This window comes from Notechis scutatus, chromosome 5 (assembly GCF_049901735.1).
Source record: "Notechis scutatus isolate UNSWTSFEM ecotype Mainland chromosome 5, rNotScu1.2, whole genome shotgun sequence".
NCBI lineage: Eukaryota > Metazoa > Chordata > Lepidosauria > Squamata > Elapidae > Notechis > Notechis scutatus.
The window spans coordinates 65,048,806-65,065,627 of record NC_142013.1 but is presented as its reverse complement, the minus strand read 5'-3'; the positions used below and the strand labels follow the sequence as shown (position 1 = coordinate 65,065,627).

At 38.9% G+C, this 16,822-nt stretch overlaps 1 protein-coding gene across 1 annotated transcript in view; it reads left to right on the top strand.

Annotated features, from left to right (window-relative positions):
- The window catches only part of IL1RAPL1 (interleukin 1 receptor accessory protein like 1), a 1,416,302-nt gene that overhangs the window by 1,017,293 nt on the left and 382,187 nt on the right, over window positions 1-16,822 (top strand). The window contains exon 6 of the mRNA XM_087966890.1: window positions 5,529-5,603. Coding sequence (XP_087823016.1) covers window positions 5,529-5,603 — 75 coding nt within the window. The remainder of the gene's footprint in view (window positions 1-5,528; window positions 5,604-16,822) is intronic.

Below are 16,822 nucleotides of genomic sequence, written 5' to 3'. Positions count from 1 at the left end.
TTGTTCGGTGTCTGTCAGTTTCTTGGAAGAAAAAGCACATGGTTGTAGCTGTCCACGTCTATTCTTTTGGAGTAGAACTGCTCCAACTGCTACATCGCTAGCATCTGCTTGGATGACAAATGGTTGTTCAGGGTCTGGGTGTTTCAGGATTGGTTCTGCTGAGAACAGTTGTTTTAAGTTTTTCAAATGCCGCTTGGCATTCCATCATCCAGGTAAGGGGTTGCCTGGGTTTGGGTTTCTCCCCCCCCCTTTTATTTTTAACAAGTTTGTGATGAGGAGGGTGATATTTGCAAAAGCTGGAATGAACTGGCAGTAAAAGTTTGCAAAACCCAGGAAGCTTTGCAGTTGTTTGCGAGTATGGGGCATCTCCCAATTGATGACAACTTTTACTTTTTGTGGGTCCATTTCTATTCCCTTGTGGGATATTCTATATCCCAGGTAGTCAATTTTTTCCTGGTGGAATTCACATTTAGAGAGTTTTACGTATAGTTTTTATAGATATTTATATATATTATATATATTATATGTATGGTGTTCGGCTTGGTTCGGGTATTTTCCCACGTCATTGTAGTTCTTTTAAAGTTGTAGCAACGTTTCAGCAGAATCTCATCTGCCATCATCAGGCTTCTGTATTGTGTCCGTCTGTATATTATTGTGTTGTGTCCGTCTGTATATTACTGTATTGTGTCCGTCTGTATATATATTATATATATATATATATTTTATAGATAGTTTTTATATAGCGTTTAGGAGTTTTGTGAGAACTGCTCGGAGTAACTTGATGTGTTTTTCTTTTGTTTCAATGTAGATTAAAATATCATCAAGGTAAATGAGAACTCCTTTATACAAAAATTCATGGAGGGACTCATTAATTAATTGCATGAACATGGCAGGGGCTCCTTATAATCCAAAGGGGAGCACTTTAAATTGGTAGCATCCCAATGGGGTGTTAAAAGCTGTCCTCCACGCATCCCCTCCCCTTATTCTAATATGGTAGTATGCCTCTTGTAGGTCTAACTTTGAAAAAAAAATTCCTTTAGAGAGGTGGGCTAACGTGTCCTTCATGAGGGGGAGTAGGTACATATTTTCCACACAGATGGCAATTAGGTTTTGATAATTCACACATAGACACAAAGAGCCATCTTTTTGCATAATAATACTGGGGCTGATATTTTTGGTTGGGTAGGTTCGAAGAAATCCCTTTTTAGATTTTTTTTTGATAAATGCTCTTTCTTTTAGTTCTCTGCGGGACATGCAGTACATTTTTGGTTTTGGAAGTTTAGCCCCTGGTAGGATTTCAATGGGTCAGTCTGTGTCGCGATGGGGTGGGAGTTCATCAGAAGCCTCCTTGCTAAATGCTTGGGCTAAATCCTGGTATTCGTTAGGGGTGTTAATGGGTTCAGCCAGCTGACTGGCCATGGCTGGTTCTCTGTTCTCTATTACCTTACTTTTCCTTTCCTCTGGGCAGTTTGCAAATGCTACATGTTTCTGGAAATGTATGATTCCTCTCTTCCAGTTTATTTTTGAATTCTATTTCTGTAGCCATGTGAGTCCTAGTACTAGTGGCCCTTCTATTCCTGGTGCTACAATGAATGTGAGCATCTCACTATGGTTCCCTAGTCTTATTTTCAATGGTTCTGTGACAAACCTGGCTGCCCCCACCACCACCACCACCACCACTATAGTTCAATCTAATTGGCAAAAAGCGATGGGATTTTCCATTTTCTTTAGTTGGATTCCCAATTTCTCTGCTAGGGAGGGGTTGATTAGGCACCGGGTGCATCCCAAATCCAGTAACACTGCCACTTCCTCCCCCTTCCCTCGGCTGGGGATAAACAGTCTTAGGGGTAGAGTGATTGGTTCAATTGGGTCACTTACCAGTGGGTCATCTTCCAGATTGCTTGCGGACTGGCTCAGGTCTCCTCAGGGCATTGGGGATACTTCCTCTGGGTCAGGGGGGACCGTAACCTCACAGCTTCTCAGCTTCTCAGGCCAGTTTCTTTTTCTCGAGGGTTGGGTTTTCCAGGATTCCCCCCTGATAGGTGGTCTGGCTTTCTAGCAGAGGTTTTCGAATGGCATTCTGCTGTGCAGTGCCCCTCTCTTCCACACTTAAAGCAGCCAGCTGGTCTTGGGATCATGGTGGTTTGGGGTTTAAAAAATTCCCACTTCCCTGGGGTGGAGATCTTCTCCAGACTTTGCCACTGCGGTACTGGTTTCGGGTCATGTTTATCTCTACCTCCTCTGCCATCAGAGGAGGGTAGGATTTAATATATTCAGGTTACATCAAAAAGGATTACTTGTCCCAACTCCCCCCCCACACCTTCTTCTTCCTTTGAAGAATGGCAGATATACGGATCTGGCACCCAAAGCTACAGCTATTAAGCCTATTGCTTAATAGCTGAATAGCCCAATTGTTAGAGCTATTATGCTAATAAAGTCAGAGTAATTAGATTTCATTTGATTTAGAACATCTTCATCCATTATAGAACGGCCAATAAACTAGAAATTCAAGTGGGTTTTATGTCTGGTATTGTCGATTCCTTTTAAGAGCAAACTCAGCTAGAGAATATTGACAGGACTGTAACTAATATGGTTATTGAGAACAAGGCAAAAGCATGTTCAAGGGAACCCTAAAGTTTTCAGAAGTACAACAAAAAGTGCAAAATTAAAACAAAGAAGAACAGAAGAAAAGGAAATATAAGATTATAAGATGAGAATGATGAGCTAAAAAACTAGGAACATTTCATACAAGACTTTGAATAAATATTCCATTTTGCATTTTCTGGTGTAATTTGGCATCTTAGGAAATTGAGAAAATATTTAATAACTAAATAAAATCAGATTTTATGACAGTCATAAGCCATCTATTACTCACCAAATACTAATACTTTTAATATAGCTGGATAAATGTAACTAATAGGTCACCTGATCCCCTCCTTAAAGATACATACTGGGGCACTTTGAAAATTAAAAGGAATATCATCAAATTGCTTACACAGAGCAACTCCCTTCAGATGGCATCAGAATCTTTATGTTTAAAGGGTGCATCAACTCTCACCACATAGATAAAAGCAGTGAAAAAGGTAAAAGACAATCATTGATAATTATGCAATTTTTCAGGATATTGTTAGAATCAGCTTTCTAGTTCTTCACCTTCAGTTTGAACAGCTGAGGTAGTGGAGGTTTCCTGGAGCAGCTGTAGCTTGTGTCACTTGCACTGCCATGCTGGTTTGTACTATTGCAGCTGGCACTTTCCAAGGCACCTATAACTGGATACCTGAGGATTTCTTCCCAAGGTTGAATGCAGTGTTTTCCTTCTTGCAGCCCAGAGTCATGGCACACCAAAAAGCCCTTGAGACACAGCAGGGCAAGCAGCCCCAGAGCCAGGTGTTTCTGGGATAACTTGCCACATTACATGATAAAGGTGCAGGGCAGCCAAAAGATATGGACTGGAAGAGGGAGGTTGGAGAAGTTGAAGGCGAGGCAGTCCTTTATTTTGAAAGACTTATCTTGGAAATCAAGGCTCAAGACTGGGAGGACCAAGCTGAAAATGACTTGAATTGAAATAGTGCAATTGTGAGCTTTATGGCATCATCACTTAGTACTTGAAATTTCAGTCCCAATTGCCGCTGAAGCCAAGGACTATCTTTTACATGGAAGAATTTGACATTACCTAGAATGGTGATGAAGTTGGTGGAGCTGACTGAGATGACAAAATTAACAGCTTTGATTAGAGAAAAGATATTGATACATTTTAATGATTGGAAACCCCTTTTGAACTTTGTCCATGAAACAGAAAAAATGAAATTTGACATATGGATTTGATGATTAGAAGACGTGGTAGATAATAAAAATGAAAAATATATTGTAAACTTACTGAATAATTTAATGTAACTATATACCTTATAGGTACTCTGAAAGAAAGTTTTATTTATATTTGTTTGCCTTAATTTTTTCTTCACTTTTGGCTTTGTTCTGTTTCTTGATTTATTTTTTTCTCTTTTTCTTATTTTAATTATTCATTTCTGTTAGTTTTTATATTTCTTTAAAAAGTTTAACAAAGTTATTGTAACTCAAGGACTACCTGAATATATACCTATTCTAATGCATGTGTATGTGTAAAACATATACACATTGTAACAACACTTCATGGTTCACAAAACAGTAAAAACAAAAGAAACTCCCAATCATAAAATAAAATTTAATAAAAAGTCTATAAAACCCCAGGGCAGCACTCTGTCATGCACCCACCATCTTGCTGGACTCCAGCCTTATCATATCTCTGTGCTTATGAGAAGAGTCAGCTATTCAAGACCTTCTTAAAGGCAAGGAGGGTGGGGAACTGCTATGGAAAAGCACAGTTCTAGGCCCTGCTAGATGACAACATTTAAGGGAAGGGACCCGGAGCTCACCCAACATAACTCACCCTCAGAGAAAAGTGAACCTGTACATCTGGCCCCATGACATTTATGGGGCACCCCCATGAAGAACACATCACAGTAAATCAACTAAGCAGTGATGTAGGGTGGTGCTGATTCTTTTTTTTAAAAAAAAAACAAGTTTTATTAATTTTCAAAACACACAAGTCATCATTATCCATTACATATTTAAACCTTTTTCCATTATAAACTTAACAAGTCAGATAAACTATAATTCTGTTTTAAACCATTTCCATATAAACATACAAAAACCTCTTATCCAATTTCTCTTTATTTCTCTTTACTCTTATTCAATTTTATTATTATTATTTCATCTATTTCTTTCTGACTTAGTTACCATTATTCTCATTCTATATTTCTACAAGGTTTTATTAATTCTCCCAGAAAAAAAAACATATACCCACAACACACAAAACATAAAAAAAATCTTTTGGAAAGTAACTTGCACCCAGGTATCTCTCTTCATGGACTTCAACTGTATTCATGCTCATCTTACATATCATTACTTATTTTATTTACCATTCTAAGTCTTCTATATTAACTTCTCCACATATTTCACTCTTCTTAATTCTATCTTAATTAATCATCTTAATTTGAGTCATTATATTTGTATCTTTTGCTTAGCATACAGGGTGGTGCTGATTCTTACATGCACTGATGATGTGCTTATGTATGTAAGCATCTATGTCTGATTAGCTGACTTAAATCCTCTTAGTTTAGTTTAGTTTACTTTAGTTTACTTTATTGTCATTGCACCTCTTACAACAAAATCAAACACCATCTTCAGTGCACATCATGACCATGAAAATAAACATGTATCCTTCACACTCCACACATTGAACCAAAAAACCCCAACACTGCACCAACATTGCATTATACAGCTTGCATTATTTTCTTGATCTCTTATTAAATCTGCTGTGTAGAAGAAGCCTGTTATCCTGCTTCTTTTACAATAAAAAGTCTTTTACAATTTCTAACTTTGGATAATTATGTGATTGTGACTTATTGAAAGTACTTTAACATTTGCCAACTGAAATATTCTTGTTCAAGAATGTTCTAAAATAATAAATATGTGTCTATTTTTTCTAGCCCCACTTACAGAAAAACCACCAAAACTTTTGTATCCTTTGGAGAGTAAACTGACAATTCAAGAGACACAGTTGGGTAAGTGACATTCTAGAAGTTCCAATATTGTTTGATCTTAATGTTAAGAAAAGATCCTTACACTATGCAGATCCTTACACTTTCTATGCAGATTATTTTAATAATGTTTTTTACCTTAACTATACAATACTTGTTATATAAAGTGTCCTATTCCTTTAGTTATCTAGAAGTAAATAAAGAGTTGTCCATGGTTGAAAAGCTATATAAAATAAGTGTTCCAGCTGATGAATTGTGTTGTTTACTAAGAAAACTGTTGGATAGGCCAGAAAATGAATTTTATTTGACTACACTCCACTGCAAAATTTAAGTTTTCTTTAAAGCATTATGTCAAAAATAATGTTTTGCATCTGGTAAGATATATTTTCACATCATCAAAACAGATTTGTTGTACTATAGACAGATTACTCCAGAAATCAGTGCTCTCTCATTGTGAGATTTGACTTTTTGGTTCTTGACAAATAGAAGCTGTTATTGCTTCCATTCTTATTCTTCCATGATGACAGAGCCAGGCTAGGCTAATGATACTGAATGAAGAGAGTAGTTGCTTTCCTCTGTTCCTGCAGAAATTACAAACTGCTTATTTTAAGATTCAGTCTCACATTTCAATTTTCCCCCTAATAAAGTCCTTAGCTGATAAAATTTACACTTTGTGAAAGTATCTATTTTCACATATAGTCATATATGAAAATAATCCTTTCCCCAATTATCTGAAAACTAAAATATATTAATTCAAAAGCAATATTATATTAATATTATAACCTTAAGCCAGTGTTTTACATTAGATGTTCTAAAAGAGATATTTTCAGTTACCTCTATGTAAAGCCAGTAATTTTGTTGAACATATTTTATTTGGAAACTTTGGAAGCTTTTAATCTAAATATTATATATTTAAATAATAATTGTACATTGAATAATATTGATTTAATATTATAAAAACAATTTTAATTTGTAGGATGTAAGATTTTCACCTGATCATTATGGCATTATTATTGTACATTCTTTTGTATTGCTTTGCAACTTTAATATCTACTATACACTTATTATATCTGTCATATTTAATTATGATCGTGCTATCTCTTCTGAATCACTCTAAAATCATAGCAGATTATTGTGTGAATTTGTTTCCTTATAATTTTGATTTGATTAGAAGAATTACCAGTCTAAATAATTGTAGTAGCTTATAGTCACCATCATCCTATCAATGAGGCCTAGGGGAATAACCATATCTTCAATAATACACAAATTTTAAGAGAAAACCATTCCAAAGGACAGGAATTGCAGCAGAGTAGCTGTACTTCCTGGGGTCCACAAGGAGTCATTTTTTAATTGATGGGATCTGGGTTGCATCCACCAAACTAGACAGGCAGGAACAATTGGACAAAAGCGATGTTCAGACATTCATGCCCTGTACCATGAACCATTTTAATGATGGGAACCAGTACCTTGAATTCCATCCAGAATCCATGTACAGTTTGCAAACCAGCAAGATCACATATGCATAACATGTATCCCCATCATTACCTGCATTTTTAAAAAACTGAACTTTATTAGAGTGGTCTGATCAATGCAGCAGAAAGAGGAAAAGTGACTTTTTCTTCATCCTGACATTGTATTATGAGACCTAGAATTTCATTTACTGCAGCTGCTTCTCATTGATGTGCCTCGTCTGTAGCTGCCCATTCAGGCCAACTATCCTATATTCATTTTTAAGATAATTTTTTTTCTGCAATCTTAGCAAAATAGAAAACAAAATAGTGACATTATTTTATTATTTTAATTATATGAGATTTTTGGCCCTATTTGTGGAAGGGCTGTTTGATAGCATTTGGATGAAGATGAGTTAAAGAACAATTAATAGTTTTGGACCTGGGGGCTATGCCAAAGTCTCAGAGCCAGATCCCTTAAAATAATTAAGTAATCTATTGTAGATAATTTGTGGACTGCCAAAATTTGTTCAGAAAAAATCATGGACAACAGAGATTGCTAGCATTTGTAAATTAAGCCTTAGAGGCAAATCAGCCTTTGGCCAGCTCAATTACATTTATGGTGGTTCAATAACTTCTTCAAAAGAAAGAGCCTTAAATTGAATGTGTAGAGATTCATCATTGCAACCACTCTTTTTTTATAAAAATACTTTATTAAACAAATTTATACAAATACAGTAAAGTCAAACTTTCCGCTTATTGCAACTTAAGCAAAACAGTGTTCACTCAATCTGACATCTCTCAAATTGTGTAAAATATTCATTCATGGTTGTTACTTTAAACATATAATACAAAGTTTCATCTAATTATATACTACAAATCTAATTACATATAGTGTTACTAGTTTCCATCATACCTTTTTATTTGACCTTATTTTATTAATTTCATATCTATCTTCTAATCAATTGTACCAACAATTCCAAATCTTGTAATATTCTGATTCTTCTTTGTTCTTAAGTTCCAATGATAGATAGCCTGTCCATTTCTGCGCATTCCAAAACTTTTTTTATGATCATGAAGTCGGGGGGAGTATTTGCGCATTTCCAATTTTGGGCAAAGGTGAGCCTTGCTACTGTTAATATGTGAAGTATAATATATAATATTTTTTTTACTAATTTTTTTTTTTAGAATTCTCAATAGAAATATTTCTGGTTTCCATTCAATTTTAACTTTAGTGATTTCTTCAAGCCAATTACTAATTTTCCTCCAATACTTTTTTGCTTTTTGGGCAGGACCACCACATATGATAGTAGGTGCCCTGCTCATATCCACATTTCCAACAGCTTGCCAAGTTATCAGAAAACATTTTTGTGAGTCTTGCTGGCGGTAAGTGCCAGCGATAAAATATTTTGTATAAATTCTCCTTGTAAGTTGCAGATAGAGTTAATTTATAATTGATTTTCCATAGGTTTTCCCAATGTTCCAAATTTATGCTATATCCAAAGTTTTTGGCCCAGATTATCATTGTTTCTTTTATGGTTTCTTCCTCCAGTTTATATCTTAACAAAAAAATGTATATTTTAGTAATCATTTTGTAAGGCATCCAGAAAGTATCCATGATATCAATCACTCTGAGACATTTTCTCTCCAATTGATTTATTTAGAAACAGATCTGGCATGTCAAAGACAATTTCCCAAAGTGAAATTATTTTTACACATTACACAGAATCAACCTTCTCTCCTCTCTTCTCTCCTCCCACTTCTACACTTCATAAATCACGAGAACCAATTAACTGCAACTGGAATTTCTTAATACAACATACAGAATAACCTTGAACTTTTCAACTCTTCCACACCCCCTTCCATGAAATGTGACAGCTGAATTCTTAAAGCTGACAGACACCCCCCCTTGAAAACTCCTCCTCCTAAAAGAAAAGGAAAAAAACAGATACAGGGGTTAACACATTGTCCTTAACCCCCTCTCTCCCCTCCACGAGGACCCTTCGGTGTGTGGGGGAAATCCTCATGGCATTGGTTAATCAATTGTTCAGCATGAACATCCCAACTCTTTACCCAACTAGCATCCGAGAGAGGGTATCCTTTCCATAAGACCAAATATTGCAATCGGCCATGGTGTAATCTAGAATCGAGAATTTTTTGAATTTCATAATGTGTTTTCCCCATACCATTAACGGTTTAGGGGGAGCGATTGGCGGTGGTCTTATCATTGATGTAGTAGCTGGTTTTAGTAAACTACAATGGAATACTGGATGAATTTTCCCCAATATTCGAGGAAGACTTAATTGGACAGTGACCAGATTGATTATCTTTGAAACTGGGAACGGACCCAAGAATTTTAGACCCAGCTTCTTACTGGGCAGTTTCAACCTAAGATACATGGTCGACAAATATACTTTGTCCCCTACTTTAAAAGGCGGTTGAAAGGATCTATGTTTATCTGCCTGTTTTTTATAATTTTTTGCAGCTTCAGTGAAAGCTTTTTTTGTATCTTCCCATCCTTTCTTTAATGAGTTCATCTATTCTGTTAGGGACATGGATGAGGGAGGTTGTCTAGGTAACTCTGGCATCGGGACAAAATCCATTCCAGTGTTGATTTGGAATGGAGTCAATCCCGTGCTGCTATGTATTGCATTATTGTAAGCAACCTCTGCAAAAGGTAATAACTCAGCCCAGTTTTCTTGTTGATAATTTACATAGTATTCTAATGTATTGTTCAATCATGGTGTTAGCCCTCTCCGCTGCTCCGTTACAAACAGGATGGAAAGCTGAGGATAACCCTTGAGAGAAACCAATGGATTTCAGAAATTCCCTCCAAATTTTTGCAGTAAATTGTACCCCTCTGTCTGATATTATTCTACGAGGTACTCCATGTAGTCTATAGATATGTTTCACGAACAGCTTTGCAAGTTTTTTCACAGATGGAAGTCCTTTGCAGGCTATAAAATGGGCCTGTTTAGAGAATAAGTCAATTATAGTCCAAATGATTGTATTCCCTTCACTCTCAGGTGATTCAACAATAAAGTCCATTGCGATCTCTTCCCAAGGTTGGGTTGGTTCAGCAACTTGTTGCAGGAGGCCAGGGGTTTTTCCAGTTCTGTGTTTCATTGTGACACAAATTGAGCAACTTTTTACACAGTCCTCGACATCAGGTTTCATTTTTGGCCACCAGAACTGTCTTCTCAGTAAATGTAGGGTTTTTAGGAATGCAAAGTGGCCTCCCAGCCTGGAGTCGTGGCTACATTTTAGTACCAGTAGTCTTAGGGTTGAGCTTAGTCCCTTTCCAAGCTAGTCCATCATTCATTGTCAACTCGGTTTGATGGTCCAGGAACCAAGGATCAGTCAATAGGGCCATTTTCAATTCTACAGTCAGCTTATCTTCCAGGTGTTTGGGGTTGCGGTTGGCTTGGGCTCGAGTGGTCATTTGACCTGCCAATTGAGTTTCTGAAATTAAGGCTTGTACTATTTCTTCTCAGTGGTTGTCAAACTGAGGTTTTCTGGACAGAGTGTCCGCCAGTACGTTTTTCCCTCTGGGGATATATTTAATGTTAAAGTTGAATCGCTTGAAATATTGGGCCCAGCAGACTTGTTTGGGTGATAATCTCCTAGGGATCTTTAGAGCCTTGAGGTTCTTATGATCAGTCCATACCTCAAAGGCCTCTGGCGCCCCTTCTATAAAATGCCTCCAAGCCAACAAAGCCCATCGTACAGCGAATGCTTCTTTCTTCCAGACCTCCCACCTTCGCTTTGTGTCTGTCCGCTTTTTGGACACATAAGTGGAAGGCATCAGTTGGCCTTGAGAGTCCTTTTGCAGCAAAACAGCTGCCACTGCTACATCACTTGCATCCATTTGGACAATAAAAGGCTTGGTCGCGTCTGGGTGCTGGAGGATGGGCTCAGATGCGAAGAGGCATTTTAAGGCCTCGAATGCTTTCTGACAGTCCATAGTGCAAGCCAGGGGTTGACTTGGCTTCGGTTTGGTGGGTGACGGGCCTGTTTTTAATAGCTCCATCAACAGGAGGGCAACTTCAGCAAAGGACAGAATGAATTGTCTATAGAAGTTGGCAAATTGTCTATAGAAGTTGTTTTCGGGTTCTGGGGGGTTGCCAGTCCAGCACTGCTTTCACCTTTCCAGGGTCCATTTCAATCCCCAGGTTGGATATTCAGTAGCCTAAGTAGTTCAATGACTCTTCGTGGAATTCACATTTTGAGAGTTTCACATATAATTTGGCAGCTAGAAGTTTTTCTAGAACTTCTCGGATCAATTGAACATGTTCTTCCATGGTTTTGCTGAAGATAAGGATGTCATCCGGGACAACGAGGACCCCCCAGTAAAGGTGCAGGTGTAGCACCTCATTCATCAACACTGCAGGGGCCCCCTGAAGTCTGAAAGGCATGACTTTGAATTGGAAGCTATCCAGAGGGCAGTTAAAAGCAGTTTTCCACTCATGTCCCTCTTTGATGCGGACCTGGCAGTAAGCTTCCCTGAGATCTAGCTTGGTGAATATCTTGCCCTTTGACAGGTGGTTCAATAAGTCCTTCATAAGGGGGAGAGGGTACATGTTTTTGACGCATATGGTGTTCATGCCTCTAAGGTCACACACAATCTCAACCCGCCATCTTTCTTCTTCTTGAACAACACGGGGGCAGCTAGTCTTGATTTGGCAGGCTCAATAAAACCTCGTTCCAAATTGCTGTTGATGTTTTTTAATTCAGTCATTTCAGCAGGTGTCATGGAATACATCTTTGGTTTTGGTAATTTCGCCCTGGGCTCTAATTCTGTGGTGTAATCAGTGGCTTGATGATGTGGTAAAAGATTACACTCTTCTTCACTGAATGCTTCAGCCAAGTCTTTGTATTGGTCGGGTACCTGGGAGTTATCTGGGAGAAGGTGGGATGCCATGGATGCTGGCTCAGGCTCTGAGTTCAAGCTGACCGGTGGCTTTGTAGTGGGTGGAAGAGGGGGCAATGGGCCTGGTCGTCAGGGCCCATTTGTCTAGCCAAGCAAGTCCCAGTATGATTGATTCTGACACTATGAAGGGTATGAGTTCGTGATGGGGCCCTAATTCCATCTTGATCAATTCAGTCATGTGAGTGGCTGCCCCCCCAATTAAGGTTCCATCTACTTGCTCTAATCTGATTGGGCGTTTTAGCAGGTTAGTCTTTATGCCCAATTGTTCAATGATGGGGAGTCCAATAAGACATCTAGAACACCCAGTATCAATGACAGTTTCTAACTCCCTAGCATCCCCTGTGTTTGGTACCACTAACTTGACCTTGCCTGTAAAAGGTATGATGGGATCACTCACCATTGGGTCATCTTCGCAGGTCGGGTTCTCAGGGATGTGGTGGCGGTCTGGTAGTCCGTTGCTCCCATCTGCGCAGAGGGGGCTTTCCCAGCTGTGTTTGGTGAACCCGCCCCTGGCCGGAGGTCTTTCTTGATTCTTCTGACCTCTAACAGCTGGATTAGACTTTGACTGCGGAGCTTGTGGTACAGGAGCAGGGGCCAGACAGTCTGCTGCTCTATGGCTGGCTTGGCCACATCATTAACATTTCAGCACCCTGGTAGGTTGAGTATGAGCAGGTTCACCTGATCCGGTCGGCAGTCTCCTAGCCACAATTCTCTTAGGCGGGGCTGCTGGAAGGGTTTTCCTTTGTGGGTTGATGCTACAATCTAAACTGAGGGATGCGACATACCACGATTGTAAGGTCTCTGGGATTCCCCTAATTTCACAGGCCTTCTTTACTTCTGGATCAATGGCATTTTTAAAATAGTGTAAAGTCATTCTTTCAGGCCAATCCATGAGGTGGGTTGTGACCCTTCTAAAGTCCCAAGTAAATTCTGACAAGGGTCGCTTGCCTTGCCTCATTTCCATTAACTTCTCTTCATTCTCTGCTACCCCGTCTGGATTTTCAAATCTGAGTCTTAATAATTGAATAAATCCATTTACATCACATAATTCGGGGGCTTGTTCATTGTCTAGTTGGGCCACCCAGTCTGAAGCATCCCCTTCATTCATCCCATTTGTTATGGCCGTAACCAAATCGCGCTCTGTGGCGTATTGATCTCCAAATTGTTCTATATGGGATCAGATTCAAGTGAGGAAGTAATTGAAATGTTCATAGCGGCCATCAAATACAGCCTTAAAGGGTATTTGGTCCGGCCTGGGTTGTGGTTGCGGAGGTGGCACAGGCCAGGCCCCTGCAGGTTGTACTGAAATGAAAGGAACTGGCCTGGTGGAATACATAGGCTGGGTAGGTCCCCTGTATCCTGGCTGGGTGGTGCCTCTCTGGAATAGGGGTCCCTGCGGCCTCGCTGCTGGTTGGGGCTGCATTTGTGGTTGCCAGGAGGCAGATGGGTGTGACCTGGTTCCCTGATCAGGTGGAGGGGAAGTGGCTGATGTCTGTTGTCTGGGCAACCCCCCCTTCAGACCAGGGCTGTGTTGGTGCTGGCTGCCATTGGCATTGAATCCATGCCTGGCTTCCTCCAACTGGCATCTGTATAGTCTCCTCACTCAAATCTCACAGAATAGCAATATGCCTAGGGCTTGAGAAAGATTTCTCTTCACACAGCTGGGTTACCTCTGGGTTACAACAACTTCTTGAGTTGAAACGCTTCAGTATAGCTCCCAAATCTCTTTCCTTTACTGTCATTCTGAAAGCACCCATCATCTCCTCCAAACAAGGGCTTGCAGATCCAATTAATGTTCAGAGGGAGGGCCCCCATATTCTCCCCTCTGCATATCTCCAACTTTGGCTGATTGTTGATCTTTCTCCATCTCTGGGAAGAGAACTCCAGGGTATCAGCCAAGGCCCTTCAAAAAATAAAAGTGGGAAGTAAACGTAAGACATCCAGAAAGTATCCATGCTATCAATCACTCCAAGACATTTTCTCTCCAATTGATTTATTTAGAAACAGATCTGGCATGTCAAAGGCAATTTCCCAAAGTGAAATTATTTTCGTGCGTTACACAGAATCCACCTTCTCTCCTCCCTTCTCTCCTCCCACTGCTACACTTCATAAATCACAAGAACCAATTAACTGCAACTGGAATTTCTTAATACGACATACAGAATAACCTTGAACTTTTCAACTCCTCCACCCCCCCTTCCATGATATGTGACAGCTGAATTTTTAAAACTGACACATTTTTCTATCCCTGTAAGATTTTATCCAATTCCTGTTGATCCAAATTTATCTCGTATTGTTCTATATCTTTTTTGTATCTAGATTGTATCTGTATATATGGCCACCAATCTACTTGTATTCCTTGCAACATTAATTCCTGCTTAGATTTTAGGTTCCCTTGTTCATCTAATAACTCTTTATAGGTCACTGCCTTGTTCAAATCTAAAACATTCGGATATATCATAGCTTCCATGGTTGACATCCAGAATGGAATCTTTGTGTAATGGTTTCATTTTAATTTTTCCCATACCCCTAGTAATGTGTCTCTAATTTGATGCCTTTGGAAACACAAATGATATTTATTTTTCCCTTCCCACATGAATGCGTGCCAACCAATTTGCAAGTCATGTCCTTCTAATATTAACACTCTTTTGTTCTTTAAGTTTACCTAATCTTTGATCCATGTTGTTATTGCGGCCTGATAATAAAGATCCCAATCTGGAAGTCCGAACCCTCCCTTATCCTTACTATCATGTAGGAGTTTTAATTTTATCTGAGTCTTTTTCCCTTGCCAAATAAATTTTTAATCATTTTGTTTAATTCTCCAAAAAAGGTTTTTCCTAATTTTATTGTAATTGTTTGGAAAAAAATAATATCTTGGGTAGTATATTCATCTTAACAGTAGCAATTCTCCCTATCAATGATACTTGAAGTTTTCCCCAATTTTCCAAATCTTTTTGAATTGGTTTTAGTAATTTCTTGTAATTATCTGTTTTTATCGATGAACATTTAGCTGTCAATCATACCCCGAGATAGTTCAATTTTGTTGTTGTTTGAATCCCCAATTTCTTCTCCAGATCCTCCTTCTGTTTCACCGTCATATTTTTTGTTAGAATCTTTATTTTTTCTTTATTTATTTTTAGTCCGGCCACTCTGCCAAATTCTTCAATTTCCTGTAATAATATGTGTCCACTCCCTGAAAATTATTAAGTAATCTATTGTAGATAATTTGTGGACTGCCAAAATTTGTATTGTTCAGAATAAAACATTGACAACAGAGATAGCTAACATTTGTAAATTAAGCCTTAGAGGCAAATCAGCCTTTGGCCAGTTCAATTATATTTATGGTGGCTCAATAATTTCTGTTGAGGTAATTCCCCATTAGGAGAATGAGCACATACAGGGAGACGTATTGAGAGTAGTGTTTGAATAATACATACACAGCACACAGATACACTGTACAGTAAATGTAGGTTTCTACTTCCAGAAACGTGTAAGCAAAGTTCAAGATAAGCAGTCCAAAATCATTCACAGGTAAGATCTGTCAGTTTTCAATCCAGGGATAATCCAATAACAAAGTCCAGTGTCAAAAACAGTTCAGTATCAGACTTACATAAAATCCAAGAATAACAGTCCATACAGGAATGGCAAAACTCTCCAACAGAAGGAAACAGAGACTCACTCACACTCTCTTCTGAGACGAAGAGTAAGACAACCCAGGTTTCTGGCTCCATCTTATGGCTGTTTGAGAAACCACACCCAATTACACTTTTAGGATTCTCTTAAAGAGACAGTATTAAAATGTCTATCCTGGTTTATATATGCCTGTTAGGTGACAACTTCTTCAAAAGAAAGAGCCTTAAATTGAATGTGTAGAGATTCATCATTGCAACCACTCTTATTTTGAAATAGACTCTTACTAACATTTATGGACAGGTAATTTATTCTTCAAAGAGCAAGGTAACCAGATTCCAGGTTTGGATAAGCTGCAAATGTACCTACTAAGTAAGAAATAAAATTATTACATAATAGAGAAAATTAGTCAAAAGTTAAACAGGCAGTTATGGTATTTTCAAACTGAAGTGGTTGAAGTTGTTATTTCATAGTTCATAATTGGAAGCTATAAATAAACCAACCCCACTTTGTCAATTAGTTACCTCTCAGGTTGATCTTTGCATAGGGGATATTTGCACAAGATTGCCCAAGTTTTGCAAGTTCCCTGGAATTCTGGAAAATTAGTCCAGCTTTCCATATAGTTCTGATTTTCATTCCCAAGCAGAAATATAGAGAATAGAAAGCAGAACCATTCAATAATGCTTACATAATAGAAGAGAGCTAAACATTATTTAAAATCTGAAAAGCAAGGTAGTATTTGGAAGTGACTCAGGTAGCCTCCCCCCTCATTCATTGGGGGTATAAGAAGGAGGACAAGTAAAGTACAGGCTTGCAAGCAGAGGTGGGATTCAATAGTTTTGGACCAGTTTAGGCGAACCAGATGTTAAATTTACATCTGGTTCGCTGAACCGGTAGTTGAACAGACTGGCTGGCCCTGCCCACCTCACCTCTCCCCTCCCAGGAGTCTCCACTTGGCCTATTTTGGATGCAGGTAAGTGCAGGGTCCATGCAGAGGCTCTGGGAAGGTGAAAAATGGGCCGAACCGGAAGTTCCGGAAGTCTGGAAACGGACCTGTTTCTGGCTTCCAGAGGGTCTCCAGAACGTGGGGAGGCCCGAGGGAAGCCTCCGGATCCTGGAGAAGGTGAAAAATGGCCCTCCTAGAAGTTCCAGTATGCCATAGCCACCATGGCCATGCCCACCCAGCAACCGGGCATTGAACTGGTTGCTGGAGTTTTGAATCCCACCCCTGCTTG